The 18,568-nt window shown below is 40.3% G+C and overlaps 1 protein-coding gene across 23 annotated transcripts in view; it reads right to left on the reverse strand.

Annotated features, from left to right (window-relative positions):
* The window catches only part of DLG2 (discs large MAGUK scaffold protein 2), a 1,063,600-nt gene that overhangs the window by 59,897 nt on the left and 985,135 nt on the right, over positions 1-18,568 (reverse strand). For all 23 annotated transcript variants that reach the window (XM_076328370.1, XM_076328369.1, XM_076328371.1 and 20 more), the window contains one exon: positions 347-523. In XM_076328370.1, the coding sequence (XP_076184485.1) occupies positions 347-523 (177 nt within the window). The remainder of the gene's footprint in view (positions 1-346; positions 524-18,568) is intronic.

The following is an 18,568-nucleotide window of genomic DNA, read 5'->3' on the forward strand; positions in this document are numbered from 1 at the left end:
CTACTTCAAATTCAGACCTAATTCCCAGACTTGGTTTCTGGTTATTCCTTTTTCTGCTGAAGCTCTTTAGTAGATGGTGCTCTCTCCCCCTTCCCCCTTTCTTTGTGAAGTTACTAATCCACTGTAATTGAGTCACCTTTTGAGTTTCTTTTCAGTGCAGTTAAACAGCCTGAGCTCTTTAAATGTCCCAGCAAAAATCATATCTTCCAACTCTTGAAATAATAACTGTGGGATTTTCCTCTACTTCCCCCATTTTTTCAGCAGATTGGTGCACCCTGTCTTTGGAATAAAATGGAATATTTTAACACCATGGCCAAGGAGGTAGGAAGGAGGAAGCAGCACTCACCTCCTCTTGCTGGGTATAACTCCCATCTCCTCACTGTCTCCCTCCAGAGTGACCCTCCTCGCCTGCCACCATTCATCGTCCGAGGCGTTGATGACGTGAAGGATGTCTCCATACTTGAAACTGAGTCCTTGGCTTGGGAGGCCACTGTCTTTGCTCTTGTCATAGTCAAACATGGCTCTGTGAAAGGAAATAAAGGTATGAAGACAGGTGATTATATCAGTCTTGGGAACATTTACTTCTGAACAATTTGTCATATTTCATGTTACAGCTAACCCTTGCTCCTTTCCAAAGGGAAAGGTCTTGCTCGGAGGAAAACTTTCCACTGTGAAGTTAATCTTTACAGAATCCTCTTTTTTTAAGAGAAACTGAACAGTAAAGTATGGTATTTACTGTTTCACTTAATAAAGGACAATCACCATATCAGAGTATCTAGTAAACAAACCTGGTAGCCAGAAGCCCCTCTTGTCACCTTAGCAACAGCAATTTGTGGCTGTTGAGCTTGTCCTTTTCTCACACTTCCCTGTGCTCAGACAGGGAGGTGTCTGGCAGACAGGGGTGCATTGGGAGGACTAAATACAAGGGACCAAAACCATGCTCAGGGCAATGCATTTCTTTAGGTGCATGGATCCACCTATCTTAGCATCTAGTTCAGACCAGAAGTGAGCTTTCAAAGGGAATCTTTTGGTTATTCTCACTCACAGGCTTTTGGTTCATGTCCTGGAGCTCTGTTAGGTTGCACAGATTGGATTCCTGAAATCTGAAACTAAACTGAAAGATGCCCTGACCAGAGTAGCGCTAGTCTGACATACGCCCCTCCAAATGCACTCAAGGTGCACACAGCACCACTGCTTTCGCTGTCCACGTCCAGTCCCCCTGTGCTGCAGCACCTGCTCAAGGAGCCCTAGCTATTTCCTTTGATGTTGAAGACGTTTTCCACCAGTTTGAAGTAGACCTCTACCTTGGGTATGCCTGTACAAAAAAGTCCCACGTATAGGACATGTATATTAATATAGGACATATATATAAGTCTCGGGACTCCATAAGCACAAACTGAGAGCTAGCTTTAAGATACTTGGCTATCAAACTGTGGCTGGGCATAGTTCAGCCTGAACTTACTGCCTAAGTATTCAACCCAGATTCTGAGAAAGAACTTCAGCCTGCCCTGAGCTCTGTATTACCAAGCTACAGTTATACCAATTCTCAGCCTCGTCCAGTCCTATGCCTGGCACCTACACCAGCAGTCTTCAGGGCAGACATACTTCAGTTTCTCAGGGGAAGACCCTGCACATGAATCCCAGCAAGGCTGTACATGAGTGCAGGTTGCCCATTGGAGTTACCTAGCTAAAAATCCAGATCTTGGTTTCTTACAGGAAAAAATACATGGGAATATTTTTCCCATGTAAAATATTGTTTAAAGATCATGCCTGTCAAGAACTTATGTTTATTTCCTATAGGGAAAATAATATGATTATAATCCTGACTACAGAAATGTTAGATCAGTAAAATCCCCAGAGGTGTATAGTAATTCCTACCCTTTTATTGTCAGAAATAAAGCTGTGGCAATCTCTTCACTGGTAAACACTTCTGTGAGAAGGATTTGATATAATTAATTGGTGTGCATTGTAGTGTAATTGCAGAGAATGATTATAGCAGCTTTATGGGTAGATTTAAAACACTCAAGGCTACCTCTCATAATGAGGAGAACTTAAAAAAAAAAGTTATCAGAGTTGTAACTATGCAACCAAAATAATTTAAAAGCTCTCATGAGCACTCATTCTGCATGAAAGGTGCGGTTCACGATGACAAAAAAAGCTATTTGGAATATGTCTTCTCTTAAAGAGTTTACAGTCATGTACTAACTTCTTCAGAAAACCCCAGATAATTCCCTTCTCTGAGGATGAAGACAATAAATAATCCTGCTGAATTTTATATAATCTATGAGCTTAGATATGCTTGTGCCTTTCTTGGTAAATGTTCTTGGACTACATGTAACCTTTGAAAAATTTTAATGGCTTAGTAGTGGAAATCCTTTAAGAACTTGGCTATATCTTAGTAAAAATTTACATTCATAAAGGATTCTTATCAGTAGCAGGTCATCTGCTGCCTTCTCAAATAAGGCTTTCTGTGAGGACATATAGTGAAGCAGCATACAAATCCAGAAGCAAGCTAAGTATCATCAGTCACCTCTTCTTAACCAGTTAATGACACCTGATCTCTGGAGAAATGGCAGTGCACACACAAACAGGCATACAACATATCGTGCTGTTGGTATTGCCCTTATCAGCGTGCAGTGGTCTGAGTTTTATCACTGTATTGAACATTCATTGTCTTAAAAATTCACCGAATAATTGTGTACCTTGCCATGGAAGCCCATCAACATCTCAAACCCCTGAGCACACAGTTGGCAACCATGCTGAATACTGGGCAGATATGATACAATCCTGAATCCACGCATAATTAAATTACTCAAAACAAATGACAGTATCTTCTGTTGCAGAGAATACACAAGACTGTCACATCCCAGATGTAAAACACACACCAAACTGGAAATGCTCCATATTTGGCAAGTTCTAAGATGAAGGGTGTGTTTCAAAAGCGAAGTAGTAGAAAGAAAGTAGGGCAGTGTTCTCTGTCCTTGAACAGACATTTGCACCTCGGAGCCCACGTATTAACTTAAAATCAGTGACTGCCATCGTGCTTGCTGATGTTAACGATGAATGCAGATGGCAATGTTTGCCACTGACTTTCTTTGATTGGAGTAATCATGTGCAATGCTAATTAAAATGAGATTATAGATCTCAGACAAGAGAATTTTTGAGCACACTTTTCATTGAGTGAAAGATTTTGTGGCTGCATGCTCTACAGATGTTGATTACTCCATTAGTAAATGAAAATGATATGAGAGCTGACTTCAGTGCTCTTTCCTAAACATTTCAAATTAAGAGCCAGGTTTAAGTTGATAGCGTAACCCTATTTAAGCTTACAACTTTGGTAACATTGCTGGCTTTGTAAAACATACTTTCGCAAGTTGGCAGTTGGCCCAGCTATAAAACAAATGGAAATCTTCACTCTACGCGGCATTGTATGCACGTAGATGTTAACATGACTACCTTGGGCAATAGAGAGACCTAGGCACACTCATCCTCACCTCCTCCTTTCAGCTCTCAGGCTGTAAGTACAATTTGGATCTCTACATGTCCAATTGCAAGCTCAAGTTTTACTTATGTAAGAGGCTGACATGTCATTTCTAATTTTCTACCTGCTGCACAGCACCCACTCCTGTTTGTGCTCAGTCGTGCAGATGTATATAAAAATAACACATCTGCATCTGTTGAGTGTCAACCAAAGTGATACAAAATGAATGTGGCCAGACCTCTCATTTGGTACAGGAACTGGGCAGGGCAGACAGAAAAAGATGAACTTTTTTGCTTTGCTCTTTCATGGTTTTGGACACTGACAGCACAGTTTTACAAGATACCACACTACATCCTGCAAGCACTGAAACTTTCATCAGAGGGTCAAGTTCAGCTCTCAGCAAAGTCTATTTGATCTATGCAAGCTTCTTTACCCAGACAACATACTAAGATATGTTAGATACCTTAGATAGGTTCTGCCATGCCATGGGGAGTATCAGAGGAAAGGCTAAAATGTAGTAGGATCTTTGCAGAATATTATGTGTTGAGGAGAGGACATAAGCAACCCAGTCTAGCAAGAGACCCACCCTCATACAGAGCACCCATCACCCCTCTCTGAGAGATGAGCACTATATTTTCCTTCCAGTTACAGAAGGACAAGCACCATCAGGACCTGACTGCCATGACCCCCCCAGACAAGTACTGTTCCAAAATTAGATGTCTAAAAGAAACAGCAAAGAAGTGTTATTCAAACCAGCCAGAGGATTTAATCCGTGAAGACATGTCACAGCGCCTCTCTCTCTGACGAGTTAGAGGTATCTCCACACAATACAAGCACACATAGTGCAGATACTGGAGAGCCTGCTCAGCAGAGCTAAAGAGCTTGCTGAACTTGCTAACATGACTATATGTTTTCATATGGCTGAGTCTGCTTATTCATGGGTTGCTCAGGCAGTTCTTCAAGGCACTGAGCTGTAACTCATTTTTAGTGTCTTTTACTGCAATCTTAAAGAATAATAATCTCAATAACCTTACAGTTTTCTAATGGTGCTTATCTGACAGGCTTGGATACTAACAGCTTCTCCTTTTTTTTCTTCACAACTGATAAAAGCGCATCTTAAAGAGCAGTTGTTCTTCTTTCAGGTGTTTTATATCCTCAGTTAGCTGCTTGCATCCACTGTCCAGCCCTTTTTGGAGCATATAGGACAGAACCAAGAGCTCTACAAGGCTTTCTCTATGGCAGTAAGGGCTCTTTTTCCAGTCAGCTGATTAAGTCTACTTTTGAACTGGGATAGTCAATTTTTAGTAACAAAGGAAATCAGTTTAAGTTATTTAACTTTCATTTTAGAGCTGTCACCAATGTCATGATCACATCAGCATCAGAAAAATTCCTGTTCAGTATCTTCTAGGCAGCGCATTTCACAAACAGGACCCTGGGTTACGCAGGATAGATAACACATTTTGAGGTTACAGATATAGTAACCCCAGTGATTACTGTGAGATGTGGAGAAAACACTGAAATAGGGAACAGAGCTTGCTACAAACTAACTAAACAGATGCGGTGAAATCATGATTTGGCCATCTTAGTTCCCTTATTAGAAAAATAGCAATAGGAGCGGTCATGATTATCAAAGGCCTAAAGTAAATGCACCAAATTTCCATTAACACCTTTAAATTTTTTTCCTCAATTCCCAGTTTTTGCATGAGTTTGGGAAAAATGTTTAATATCTGTACAACATTTTGAAAGTGAAAAGTGCTATTCAAGTGCTAAGTATTGCTGCTATCTTCTTGGTGAAACCCTCCTGCTAGTAGAAAATTAAGAAACACTGTTCTGAGAAGTGAAGCAGAAGGTGCAAACATTTAGAACAAGCTGGATATCACAAATATTTAAGATTATGTGAGTCTTCTTTCCTTGATATTATTCCAGACTTCAGAAGTGATCATTACACATAGGCTAATCCCAGCAGTAATTTGGACAGAACCTAACAGGTTTTATTTTTGTGCTGGGGTGCTTCTTAATCATTTTTAGGAACCCACATCAGCGTAAAACATGAGACAAGCATTTCACAACAGCATCAAAATTCATTGCTCAAAAATTGTTTGAAATGAAAATACTGCCAGCACCAAGCTGTAATATACTGCCAAACATGCAGTGAGGTGTCCACATGGCAGTGAAGACCACTGAAATGGGGGCATTGTTTCCCTCCACTTAGTGTAAATACTCAGCATTTGAGGTATGTCCAAAAGCTAAGTTGCATTGCACAGTAAATTTCTATTTCTAATGAATCCTATTCTTGCAGCTAGAGTAATAAATGTTTGACATAGGAGAAAATATATTAGCTTTAAGGAAATAGCAAAACAATTCATTGTGCAATCCCATATATTGCAGCCTACCGGCACCTGCCATGCCTATATCGTTACCAGCATTTTAAGAATGAAAAACAGGATACAGAAAGACTAAGTGATCGTGCTAAGCCTGTGGCAGAAAAGGGAATTTAACAGAGAAACCTAGCTTCTTCAGCTAATGCTGTAAACACCATTTGTAAGTTGGTAGTATTCATGATCTTCCTGGCAAGGCAAGGGATATTAATGCATTTACAGCACAGCAACGTATTTTGCTGAATGCTCCTGTATGTTCAGTGCAAAACCCCAAAACCTTCAACTCCCATATCACTGCACTGTGGCCAGTAATCTCAGTTTGATACAGTTCAGGTACTGCGTGGCAGCTTTATTTGCATCTTTGAAATTACTTTCTTCTGGCACAGATGGAAGTTTGCACATAAATTTACAGACTGCTCTTTGCCATTTACTTGATTATGAAACAACAACCTTTAGCAAGAGAGATCTTCAGCTTCTGTAAACAGTCCTAACTCTTCTGCAATCTGCCAGCATATCTGCATTTACACCACTTAAGGATATTCCTCTTTTCTCTGAAAATTTCCTTAGCAGAGATTCTCAGACATCAGGCTTTATAGCATCATCATAAGGGAGAGATACTTTATTCTCCTTCTTCTCCACATCTATGCTACTCCCCACCCTTTTTTTTTTTACAGATAGGGAAATCCAGTACACAGAGTGTCGTGGTTTAACCTCAGCCGGCAACTAAGCACCACGCAGCCGCTTGCTCACTCCCCCCCGGTGGGATGGGGGAGAGAATCGGAAGGGTAAAAGTGAGAAAACTCATGGGTTGAGATAAAGGCAGTTTAATAGGTAAAGCAAAAGCCACACACGCAAGCAAAGCAAAACAAGGAATTCATTCACTACTTCCCATGGGCAGGCAGGTGTTCAGCCATCTCCAGGAAAGCAGGGCTCCATCACGCGTAACGGTTACTTGGGAAGACAAACGCCATCACTCCAAACGTCCCCCCCTTCCTTCTTCTTCCCCCAGCTTTATATACTGAGCATGACGTCACATGGTATGGAATATCCCTTTGGCCAGTTCTCGGTCAGCTGTCCTGGCTGTGCCCCCTCCCAGCTTCTTGTGCCCCTCCAGCCTTCTCAGTCGGTAGAGCATGGGAAGCTGAAAAGTCCTTGACTAGTGTAAGCACTACCTAGCAACAACTAAAACATTGGTGTGTTATCAACATTGTTCTCACCCTAAATCCAAAACACAGCACTGTACCAGCTACTAGGAAGGAAATTAACTCTATCCCTGCTGAAACCAGGACACAGAGGTTTAATAATTTGCCTGAGTTTAGACAGTAATTCAGCATCAGAGTCAGAATCAGACCCCAAGTTTCATAGCTGTCTTTTCTGCACTCTCAGTAATAGATATATTTCCACCCACTTGCAGGCTGAGCTTGAAGAAAACAGAAAAAAATGAAAGAAACCCGAGTGTAATTCATTGCTATAGCTACAACAGAGAGCACAGCAGCGCTGTGATAGAAGCAGCCATTGCAATACAATTAAGATGCTATTAAAAGGGTTAAATTTTCACATAGTGGCATGCCAATAAACACTTTCACCTTCTCCTCCCAGCTTCGTTTCCATCTAGAGAAGCTGAACAGGTAAATCCTACGTGTAGAGCGTAGAAAAAAAGTTGCTCTCGCCTTGTGAGGTGTGGGAAGCTCTGAGGTGCTGCTTGCTGTGACTGGAGGCTGCCAGAATAGCCCCTGTGCTATGATCCAGTCGTACATTGTCACCTCCTCTGAAAGAGTGGGAGGGGACTGTTTTATTAGCTTTTATTAGGAATATATTACAACAATGTGGTTTCAACAAAAACCATCTGAATGTTTGACTTGTTACCTATAACTCAAAGATACTGTGATTCCTGCTTCTTCTCTTCTCTTCTCTTCTCTTCTCTTCTCTTCTCTTCTCTTCTCTTCTCTTCTCTTCTCTTCTCTTCTCTTCTCTTCTCTTCTCTTCTCTTCTCTTCTCTTCTCTTCTCTTCTCTTCTCTTCTCTTCTCTTCTCTTCTCTTCTCTTCTCTTCTCTTCTCTTCTCTTCTCTTCTCTTCTCTCGCCTCTCCTCGCCTCTCCTCTCCTCTCCTCTCCTCTCCTCTCCTCTCCTCTCCTCTCCTCTCCTCTCCTCTCCTCTCCTCTCCTCTCCTCTCCTCTCCTCTCCTCTCCTCTCCTCTCCTCTCCTCTCCTCTCCTCTCCTCTCCTCTCCTCTCCTCTCCTCTCCTCTCCTCTCCTCTCCTCTCCTCTCTTTTTGTATTTCCTGTCTTAATGATGTTGCACCTCTTCATGAAGCTGATCCCCTCAACCTTAATTACTGCAGTTGGGCTGAGAGGGACAGCGTTAGCAGCATCTGTGTTAGCAAATTCAGTCATGCCAGGACACTGCAACACAGATGCCATGTTCCCTTTGGAATTTAGCATGGGTCAGGAACTATTCCCAGAAACAATTTGGATGCAACGCCTCAACGGTGGAGAGGAGGACATAAAAGAAGGGATACGGGCTGTTGCGGTGGGCCATGGAGGATGCTCCGAGGCATGTGTTGTTTAGGGTGTTAGCATAGTTGATAGCACTGGTGGAGACCCTGAGGAAGTGGACCTGCCCCTAAGGCACCTTCACTGTACCAAATCCCATTGCACATTTGCACCCAAGCCTTTTCCATTTGCTACTGTATTGTTTCTTTACTTCATTCAGCAATTTCTCCATTCAGTCCAAGTCATTCTTTATAATTTTGCTTCTAGTGGGAATCTGGCAGAGAGTTATGCCATGGACTTCAATGAAAAAAGGATTGGAGACAGCAGTATTAGTTCCAGAAAAATTTCACTAAGAGGAGGGAGATATTTTCTATATGGTGTTTATGTCAGGAAAGACAACTGCCATTTGTCCGTGGGGAATATTTTGTTCATTTTGCAGATCCGACCATGATTCTTAATGTCAGCTCCTATGAGCCAATGTTTATGTTGTTGATGGACTTTTTTTGGTCTTTAGCAAGTGCTCACGTTCTCTGCAGGAAATGGGCTCTTCTGTACTGAAAAGATTTAAGTCAACATTTTCAGAAGTATCGATCAATGAACGTATGTTGCACTTTTGTGGTCTTTCTATGCAGCAGCATACAAGGTCCTATGTTAAAGGCAAAATCTCTCACAGCCCACAGTGAGGAAGGACTGACAGCTTTAGTCTTTCAGCTGTGGACATGGACAGAACTCGTATTACTCCCAGGTTTGCCTGGCTTTAGGCTCTTCCAGCAGGAATTGGAAGGTGGCTTGAAAAAGTGAAGCTCTTTCATGTCTTCTCTTGTGCCAGCACAAGGGGAATTCTTTTCAGGGTACACCCGCTTTTTGTTTCTTCGGCATTTTACAGGGCATAAAAGGCCAAACAGAATTCCCCTTCTGCTTGCAAACATCTGAAACCAGTATCAAGCCGTGAGCATGTGCCTCGACCCTTTCCATAATTTATTGACTAGGAAAAACTGGCTGCCAGTTTCATCTGTGAGAAATGCAGAAGCTTTTAAATACATCTGCATTGTACTCAGTGTATTCCAGATTTGCAGCTTTGAGGTTTGCTTTAAAACTGAGAGACTGCATTGGGTCAGAACACTAATTAGATTTAGCCTTAGGTATTTTGACAAACTCCAGAGAAGATCTACAGTAGCATCTCGATTCTGGAGTGCTTCTTCAGCACTCCTGAATTTGTGTCTGAAATTTCACAATAAAACCCCAAACTTATGAGTGAGATTCGAATTTCACAACCAACTGGAAAACTTAGGCCAGGTTTGTTCTAAGTTTTTTTTTAAAGAAATGAGATCATTTTTGACTGACCTTGACCTGGCCTGAGGATTATGAATCAAAATTATGTGAAATTTGGAAGTTCTTGGGTTTGTTTTTTTTTTTCTCCCCACACAGACGAAGTGAAGCTGCTGCTTGATGGCATCTCTGGTTTCTGTCTAAGGAATCTGTGCGGTTTCTCAGCATAGATTCCTGTGTTGTGACATTTAATATTATCCATATCCAGAAAGGAAAAGAAAAGTGACCGGATGTCAAATCAGGGATACTTTAAACTACCGGGTAATTCACCTGAAATTGCAACCTGTGGGTTGCACAGTTTGACACAAGAGCTAAAGAGTCATTCTGTGATTCTTAGTTTTAAAGAAATAGTAACTTATTTACTGTCTGAAAATATTCATTTTGGGATTTTTTTCCCCCAGGGAAAATAAATAAAATAAAATAAAATAAAATGTTTCTTTCAAAGACAATGAGACTTAAAGGGAATATTGTGACTCTGTGTAGCACAGCCTGTAGCCACCCCCCTCCCTCCCTGCTCCCAAATGTATCTTCCTTCTAATACGGAATACACTGTAAAAAAGCACTGAATTTATTTTTTTTAAAATAATTGATCTACAACAGTTCTAAGTATTACAATAACTCTCAAGGATCTGCTTTGGGTAGTTGGGTTTTTTAGGTAGTTGTCCCAGATACCCTGTAGCTTGCAATTGCTTTCTCTTAGACCTAATCATGACTCGTATCTGTTAGCGGCTTTTAAAATTACATTGTGGCCAGGCTGCCCACAGAATTCATTGTGCTTCCACGGGGTTATAATCAAAAGGAAATTTTCAGCACATGAAAGAACCCCACTGATAACATAATTACTACCAGCCAGATATATGATGGCTTCTTTGTTTTTTTGGACAAGGATATTAGACATACGGAGAACTAAAGTAAGAGAATGCCTTCCTATGGAAAAGTGATCCACATTTATGATTTTTATAATTTGAACATAATGGCAACAAAAAGAGTGGTAAGAGATGGACTAAACGCAATGCCTCTAGTACTGAAAAATACCCCACCAGCCAAAATTCAGACAATTGTGGCAGCAAAATGGAATATTAGTTTGTTTTTCAGAAATCAACTTGTCATACTGGAGCGTTGTAAGTCAGAATATTCTTACTTACTTCTGTGCAAGAAGTGTAAGAGGTGGGGAAATCTACAAACTTTCCTAGTATGGAAGTGCTCTTTTGTTCATGTCATAATAAAACTGTTCATACATTCCAACTTTTAGAGATTATTTTTGAAAAAGAATTGTTCTCCAGCTATTGAAAAAGTGTAAGCAAACAAAACTAGGAGAAAGTCTTAACGAGACAGAACATTGGCTGCTCTGTCTTTAGCTCTGTCTTTAATGAGAGAGGGCATTTTGGAGAAGTCAAGATATTTGTTTGCAACAGCTCTTTCTTAGTGACAGTTTCTGCTTGGCCTTGAATGTTGTCCTTTGACAATGAAAGAGTCAGAAACTGGATTTGCATTGTTATTGTGTCGGCTGACTGGGTTCTGCTGAAATAATGAGGTGTCACATGCACACAGGAACTACACCATGGAAAACGACTGAAAATTGTTATGGAAATTAACTCTCCTGCCTAATGTGGGGAAATGTACTAAATCCATAAACTCTGCTGGATGCAAATATTTGAGAAATCATAAAATCCTTTTGTCTCTAGGCCAAAACTTGAAGAGCTCATTAAGAGTTTACTCAATCAGTGGGAGGTTGCTGATAGAGTGAGTCCTTTGTGTTTTAGCACAGACTTCAACAGGAAGCAATGCAATTAATTTTTGGTTTTGACTTTGTCTCTTTTAAAGAAGAAGGGTGATTTTGCAAAGATCCAAATGCTATCGAAGTCTAAAACTGTATTTTTATGGCACAAAGATTAAGTGACTCTACATAGCCTCTGGTTCATGAGGCCAAACATGAAATCTCTAAAGGCTTCAGATTTACAAGGTGTAACTCTATAGAAATCAGTAGATACAGAACAATGCCAAAGGCCTGAGCTGAACTCAGCTGAAATCTTCTAAACTGTAATGGAAATAACACAGAAAGTTGCCTGAAAGAGCAGCAGCTATGAGACAAGATGTACTATTTGGTCAACCAGTTCTGTGGATTCCTTGAGCTATTATCTGTCAACCCTTACCTATCGTAAAGAGGTTTATCCCACTAAGTTTTGTTCTGTGATTGGGTTGAACGTTCTCCTGGTAGATGGTGTTTCCTATAAACCTCCATCTTCTGGAGTCAAATGAATACTTCAAAAGCTCAGTTTTCATTCATGTCCCCTTCTTATGGAGAAAAGCTTGAAAATAAGATGCCAGAATATGCAAAAGCAGAAACAAACAAACAAAAAGGGCAAATAAAAATAATAGTCTTTGGTGTCACCTCATCAATGTCAAAACGTTATGATTGTTTCTTCTTTTTAATGGTTAGATTTGGTGGTTTCACTCTGTGTGTGGTTGTCAAACCTCTTTAGAAATGGACTTTGAAAAAAAAAGTGCTGATCAACCACTATTACCAAGAATATGTATTTTAATATTTATTAAACAAAGTTGCAAGAGGATGATGCTAAACTTCTTAGCTTCTGTCCTTTAAACACAAAATTAAGCCCCTGCTGCACTGAGCTCCTTGCAGCTAATCATTCACTCCATTGCATTATGCACACCCTCCTTTCCTGGGAGCCCCGGCTCTCACGTGCTCAAAAGCACGATTAAGGGTAACATCAGAAGTTCCTGTGTCCCATTTTTAAAGGTAAATTAAGCACAGCTTAGCCTAGGTTTTGTTGACTTTCAATGAAGATTAGACTTTGAATTGCTAAGTCGTTTTGAAAATGTTACCCTAAGCAGCTTTAAGATTGACAGAATTTGCCTTAAGCTGCTCCGAGGCTGACAAGATGAAGGTCCGGTACAGTAACAGAAGCGCTTTTGATTCCTTGCTCTTGGATAGTGCTAGGACCTAGAATAAGCCATTTTTTTCCCGCTGCCATGAATGAAGCTCAGAGTTTTGATGGGTTTGTCCATAATGACACTTCCTCGTTCTGTGTGTAATTCCTGATTTAAGCAAGGACACTAAGCAACACAACTGGGACTTTTCCTTTTAATAACTTCATTTAAAATGAGTCTCGTGGCAATAAAAAGACTAAAAGTAAATCTTCCAGGAAAACCAATTGTGTTCTTCTCCCTCCCCCGTCTTGAAAAGTTTCTACCTATACTGGCTTAAGTTTACCTTGATTTTATGACATTCCTCTGTCCTGCAGAAAAAAGATTTACCATGAACCCCTACTTCTACTTAGCAATTAATTTTAGATGGGAAATGTTTATCAAAAGCCATGTCCTTAAGTTTAGGCAAAGTAATAATAGCAGTCTCTTGAGTCGGGCTCCTAAAAATAATTTTCTTTAACATTTGAGTAATCTGACAAATTTCAAGCAGATTACACGTACTTAAAATTATGCATTGAGACTTATCTGTGCCATAACACATTTTATGTAGTAGAAAGTAATTCACGGATGCAGTTGCTTTTCTGATATTGCTCATAGGTAAATATTTTCTATCAAATTTATTTTTAAAAAACTGAGTGCACGTTTCAGGACGTAAAACTCAGTTTGAAATTTCATACACTACTACCATTTCCTAAGCCTGAATCAAATGATTGTGTCATGCCGGAAGCTGGAATGTCATACAACTTAATGTTAGGTCTGCGTGTGCAGGAAATACAAGTCTGAGGCAGGAATGATAAAAATTTAGTTTATGTCTTCAGCAGCTATAAATGAACAGTAACTCCCTCACTGGCTTATAGGTTATGCTGGCATCTTTCCTCTGTTTTTTAAAAACATTGAATAATCCCCTCTACAAAAAGATTTTGTAGCTGTCAAAGTTGCAGAAGAGGTCAGTTTAACAAGCATGTCTTTGTGTGTTGTGTTCATCATGGGCTGATCCAAAAATTTCCTCATTTTATGTTGCTTGCTGACTTTGATGATGTACTTTGGGGGAGGAAAAGCCTCTATAAGAACAAGAAACCTTGTCATTAACAAGGACGATGCATGAGGTCAAGTCTCTTGCTTCCACTGTAGGAAGGAGGAGCAAATCCCACTCTCCCAATAGAGTAATCCATAGAAAGCATGACAAGAACTTTTCTGAAAATTCAGTCCGTGATAATAACGGACCGTGTAGGACTAAGGAACAGTGCTGGACCACATTCACGTTTGCATTACTCAGGGATCAGTTCATCACTAGTGGAGCTGCTCTGAACATGTGGGAGAGGGCAGAATCTCACCAGGAGGATGGTGAGCATTGGTGCAGGCAGCGCAGAGAGGTTCTGCAGTCCTGGGGGATATCCAAAACTCAGCTGGACAAGGCCCTGAGCAACTTAACGTAATTCTGAAGTTGACTGTGCTTTGAGGGGGGGGTTGGACATACAACCTCAGGATTGTCTCCTCCAAGCTAAATTACCTATGATCTTATCTATTTAGAGGGACTGAAGTATAAAATATGTTGAGATGCAGGAGTTTATCTCAGATCATATTTATCACTTTTGGGCATATCAAGAATTTTTATTATATATTCTGTATAAAATAACAGTCAGACTTTGGTATCTGAGAGAGAGCATTTTCTGCAGCGGGTAAAAATAATTCACTTTGCTTAAAAGTTCCTTTCTATATGCAACTGAGGATGGTACAGAGATGCTCAAGCTACATACAAGTTCAGGTGATGTTCTCCAGAACTGTGCACTGGTACTAACCCAATCTTGAAAGCACTATAGCCAAGTTAAAGCTGTACCTCACCATGGTTGATATGACTGTACTGTAGTGATTTGGGAACTACAGTGTGTCTGGTAGTTCAGCCATCTTTGGGCAGTGTAGGCACCCCCAGTGTGACTATGGGCTTATAGTAGAGAGGGCTTTTGTTCATATTTTGGGAAAACAAATTAGGTGCAATGCAGAGATTATTAGAGGAATCTAAACTCCCTAGACAGTAAAGGAGAGAGCTAGGTATCTATGGGAAAGGAAGAATTCAGAGCATTTACATTAAATGAGAAAAATAGGCTGATATAGGTGGTGTGAACATTTCTCTAATTCGATGTCCTGTTTCCCTACTTGTAAAATAAGAATAGTTAAGGAGAGTATCGTGAAGTGCTCAGAGAGTACGGTAAAGTGGCCATATCAATGCCTGTGATGGGTAAATTAAACATAAAGGGTGAAATGTCTTTGATTTCAATAAAAGGAATCATCTATTGAAGCTACACATTTTGTCAGAAAAGCCTGCAGTGTAAATTACACTGTCATTTAGCATTTGCTTACACAAAACCTGTGCCATTAAAATGAATTGAGTCTTACAGAATAACAGAATAGAGACCCAAAAGTAAGTTCTTTTTTTCTGATTCTGACATCCCAGGGAGTCATGGAAAAACAAACAAGCAAGAAAGTGAACAAACAAATGTCTGTGACTGAAGAGATGTTTTTCTTTCACTTCATGTGGACAAGATTGTTTGAAATATTCAGCAGTGAGATTTTTTTTGCCTGGACCAATTCTTAGACTTCTTTAGTATTTCATAGCCTCATTTGCAAGCTGTAGGAACTTCATATTTGTTCACTTCCAACATGGAAACAGCAATGCAATTCACTGGGTGATTTAAGGGCTGAGTAAGGATGCTGTCTTTGGAGAAGGCTGTGGTGTACAGCGGGGAGAGGATCAGACCATATGTGCCCTGTTCCTAAATATCTGCTTCTAACCACTGTCACACTTGGCTAGATGCACCTTTCCTCTGAGCCAGGGTAGCTGCAAAACAAAATTGATGTCACTTTTATAGAGGAAAATAGATACAGAAGGTGGGAAACTGAAATTGCCTGCACGACTTGCATTAGTGCTGACAGGAGAAAGGTCATGGAAAATTTTCAGCGTTTAATAAAATGAACAAAGCAATCCAGATGGAAAAAAAATCAAACACTTGAAATATCTGCAGGTGACAAATTATGAAAACTTGCAGCTTAAGGAGAATCAGGTTGAACTCTTCAGTTTGCTGACAGTTTTCCCTGGGTGTAGGTGATGACTCACCAGTCAGTCAGTGGGTGAAGAGGAATTCCCAGTGCCCGGGATCCTGCACAGGCAGCCCATGGACTGCCAGACAGCTCAGGGAGCTGGTAAAACTCACAGGGGCCAGGGAGGGACAGTTACTGTGCAGCTGTGGAGTTTCTATGTATGTGTCAATCCCCATGTTATATTAGAAATTTTTTGACCAGGGCTACCTTGTGTCTCCTTGATCGAGGGCTGTCTTTGATGATTAGGATTACTTCAGCAACCCAAAAGCTGCCATAGCATGTAAAGTGCTGTGTTGCATTAAACGTCAATAAGTAGTGTAAATAGGAGCTTCTAATCACCTTTGCATATCTGCCTTAACTTTGTAGTTTGACCACACAACAGCAACTGGTTCCCAGATGTGTTGTCTTTAAATCATTTTGCTACATCACTATCCAAACATTTCTCTTACGTTTAGCTCTACCATTCCTACGTCTGGTCTTATAGGATCAAACTCCTTTTGGTTGTTTAACACAACTTGTGACTAGCAGTGCAAATGCCATCTTTTTTATAGTTTTGCTTCTGTCTCTGTCTCATTAACTTAGTATTTCCCATCAAACATCAGCCAAAGAAATATCTGTTTCTCTAGCAAAGTCTGAAATATTTCTTTTCCATGGCTATGATTTATCACTGCAGTCCTGTCATTAAGCTCTGTGAAGTGAACCAAGTTAGTGGAAAGACTCTAAACAGAGTGAGCTTGTATTGCGATGAACAACTTCCAGTTTTTCTATAAAAACAAGCAAGTCGGTACAAGATACAATGTGATGAAATAAATATAAATGAAAAAAACCTTAAAAAATAGACTGTATAAAACTTAATTTATCTTCAAAGGTTCCTTTGCCTTATGATCTCAAAATCTGTATCTTAAAATCGTTATCTGAAGTTAAGAGCAAGAGATTCTCTTCCTTTAAATAACAGATACAGGCACTATCTTCTTTACCAGAAAGTCATTTATTAAGCAAACTCTCATTGCAGTATGTGACTGCCTCTGAGGGATACTTGCAGAAAATCTTCCCAAGTGTCCCACATAGCAAGACCACATCTGAAAATCTTTGTATCTGCTGCAGCTGCAGCAATAATTTACTGCCACTAATTTATCAGTCCCATTGCATTACTGGTCTTTAGTGAGGTGGGTTGAGATTTTCCATTTTCTTGATTTGTTTTTAAGAGTTTGTATTAACGTTCCTCCCTTTACACAAGGCTGAGGGATCTCCTGCATGCAACAGTGGAGATGTCTATGCTTTCAGATAATCTCCAAGTGAGCCTATGCCCAAGTCCAGACTCACTCACTGTCCAGAGACCAGCAGATGCTTGGAGCAGGCATGGCTCTGCATTGCCAGACTCTGCAGGGACACTGAGGAGAAGAGGATGTGCTTCTTCAAATCCTTTCACAACCAAGGTGCAAATCAGGACAAAGAAAGGCCTTAAGACATTATTTTCAGCACCTTTGACATACTCTTCTACCTCCTCAAATGCTTGTTGGCAGCTCGTGTAAGACCAGCCTGAAGGAACTGGGGTACCTAACTCCCGCTAGAGCAGGTGGTGGGCACCAAAATAAGGCTGGCAGCAAGGAGTCCCTTCCAGCTCTGAATCACAGAGGCCAACAGGAGCCAGAGCTTCAGACACATCTCTATCTTGGCTTTTCTAGTTGGCTACTGTAGGTATCCCAACACTCAATGTACTTGCTGCCACAAATCCAATCCTTGGCACCTAATTCATCTCCTCCCTCCATGCTGATATCTTTTAAGCACTGAGATCAGTCTTTGGGAGTTCTGCGCTCAAAGATGGAGACAATTTTGAGGAACTGCAAATCTGAGTGTTTCATTACTCAGCACGCTTTACCAAATGCCGGTCTCTGGGATCCTGCCTCTGTCTTTATAAAGCAAGGATGGATGGCATTTCCCTGCCATGAAGAAGAATAGTGAGGATAACTACAGTAAGGATTGTGCAGCATTCAAATACTAAATACCAATTACACAGGGCATTGGGGTGTAATAAGAAAGCTCAGGAAAGAAAAGGCCATAGCAATAAAGCTAAATGAATTATTTACAATCAACTCCAGGATGCGTTTAAGGATGAATCACAGAAGAGCCTTTCAGACCTGTCAAATCAATGGAACCACCTGCACTTGATGTGTCAGTAGACATAGTTTAATAAAAAATCAATAAAATGAATAGTAATAAATTACCAGGATGAGATGAATGACTCAAACATGTGGAAGTGGAAAATACGAAGCCAGTTTTCTCAAGGGAGACCACAAATAGATTAAATCTGACTTGAGTAACAGGTAGATCTACTTAACCTCTTTAGAGGAACAGGGAACTCATGGACCAGGAATATCACTTGGGTTTCCAGAAAGCTTATGACAGACTTCCTCACCAAAAGATCATAAAATATAAAAGATATAGTGGTCTAGAAGTGAAGGATTAATAAATTTTTAAAGGATAGGAAACAAGGGTTAACAAACAAGGTTTCATTTTCACAATGGAGGAATTCCCATGTGATCTAGAAAAGGTGGTGAAAAATGAGGCAATAATATTTACTGAAGACACTGAAGTATCAAGGGTAGCGAACCCCCAAATTGACTGAGAATACTTGCAAAAGGATTTAAAAATGTCAAGTGACTGGATGATAAGATACTTGACGAAATTCAATGTCTACAAATGCAAAGTCAGGCATGGGGAATATCGGTCCTTGGTAAATGTACATACTGATATACACTAGCTAAGCAATTACTCCCTAGGGAAGAAATTCTGCAGACTTTGTATATTGTTCTAGGAAAACATGAATTCAGTGCTTGACAGTAGTGAA

The sequence above is a fragment of the Aptenodytes patagonicus genome, chromosome 1, assembly GCF_965638725.1.
Source record: "Aptenodytes patagonicus chromosome 1, bAptPat1.pri.cur, whole genome shotgun sequence".
In the NCBI taxonomy this organism is placed as follows: Eukaryota; Metazoa; Chordata; class Aves; order Sphenisciformes; family Spheniscidae; genus Aptenodytes; species Aptenodytes patagonicus.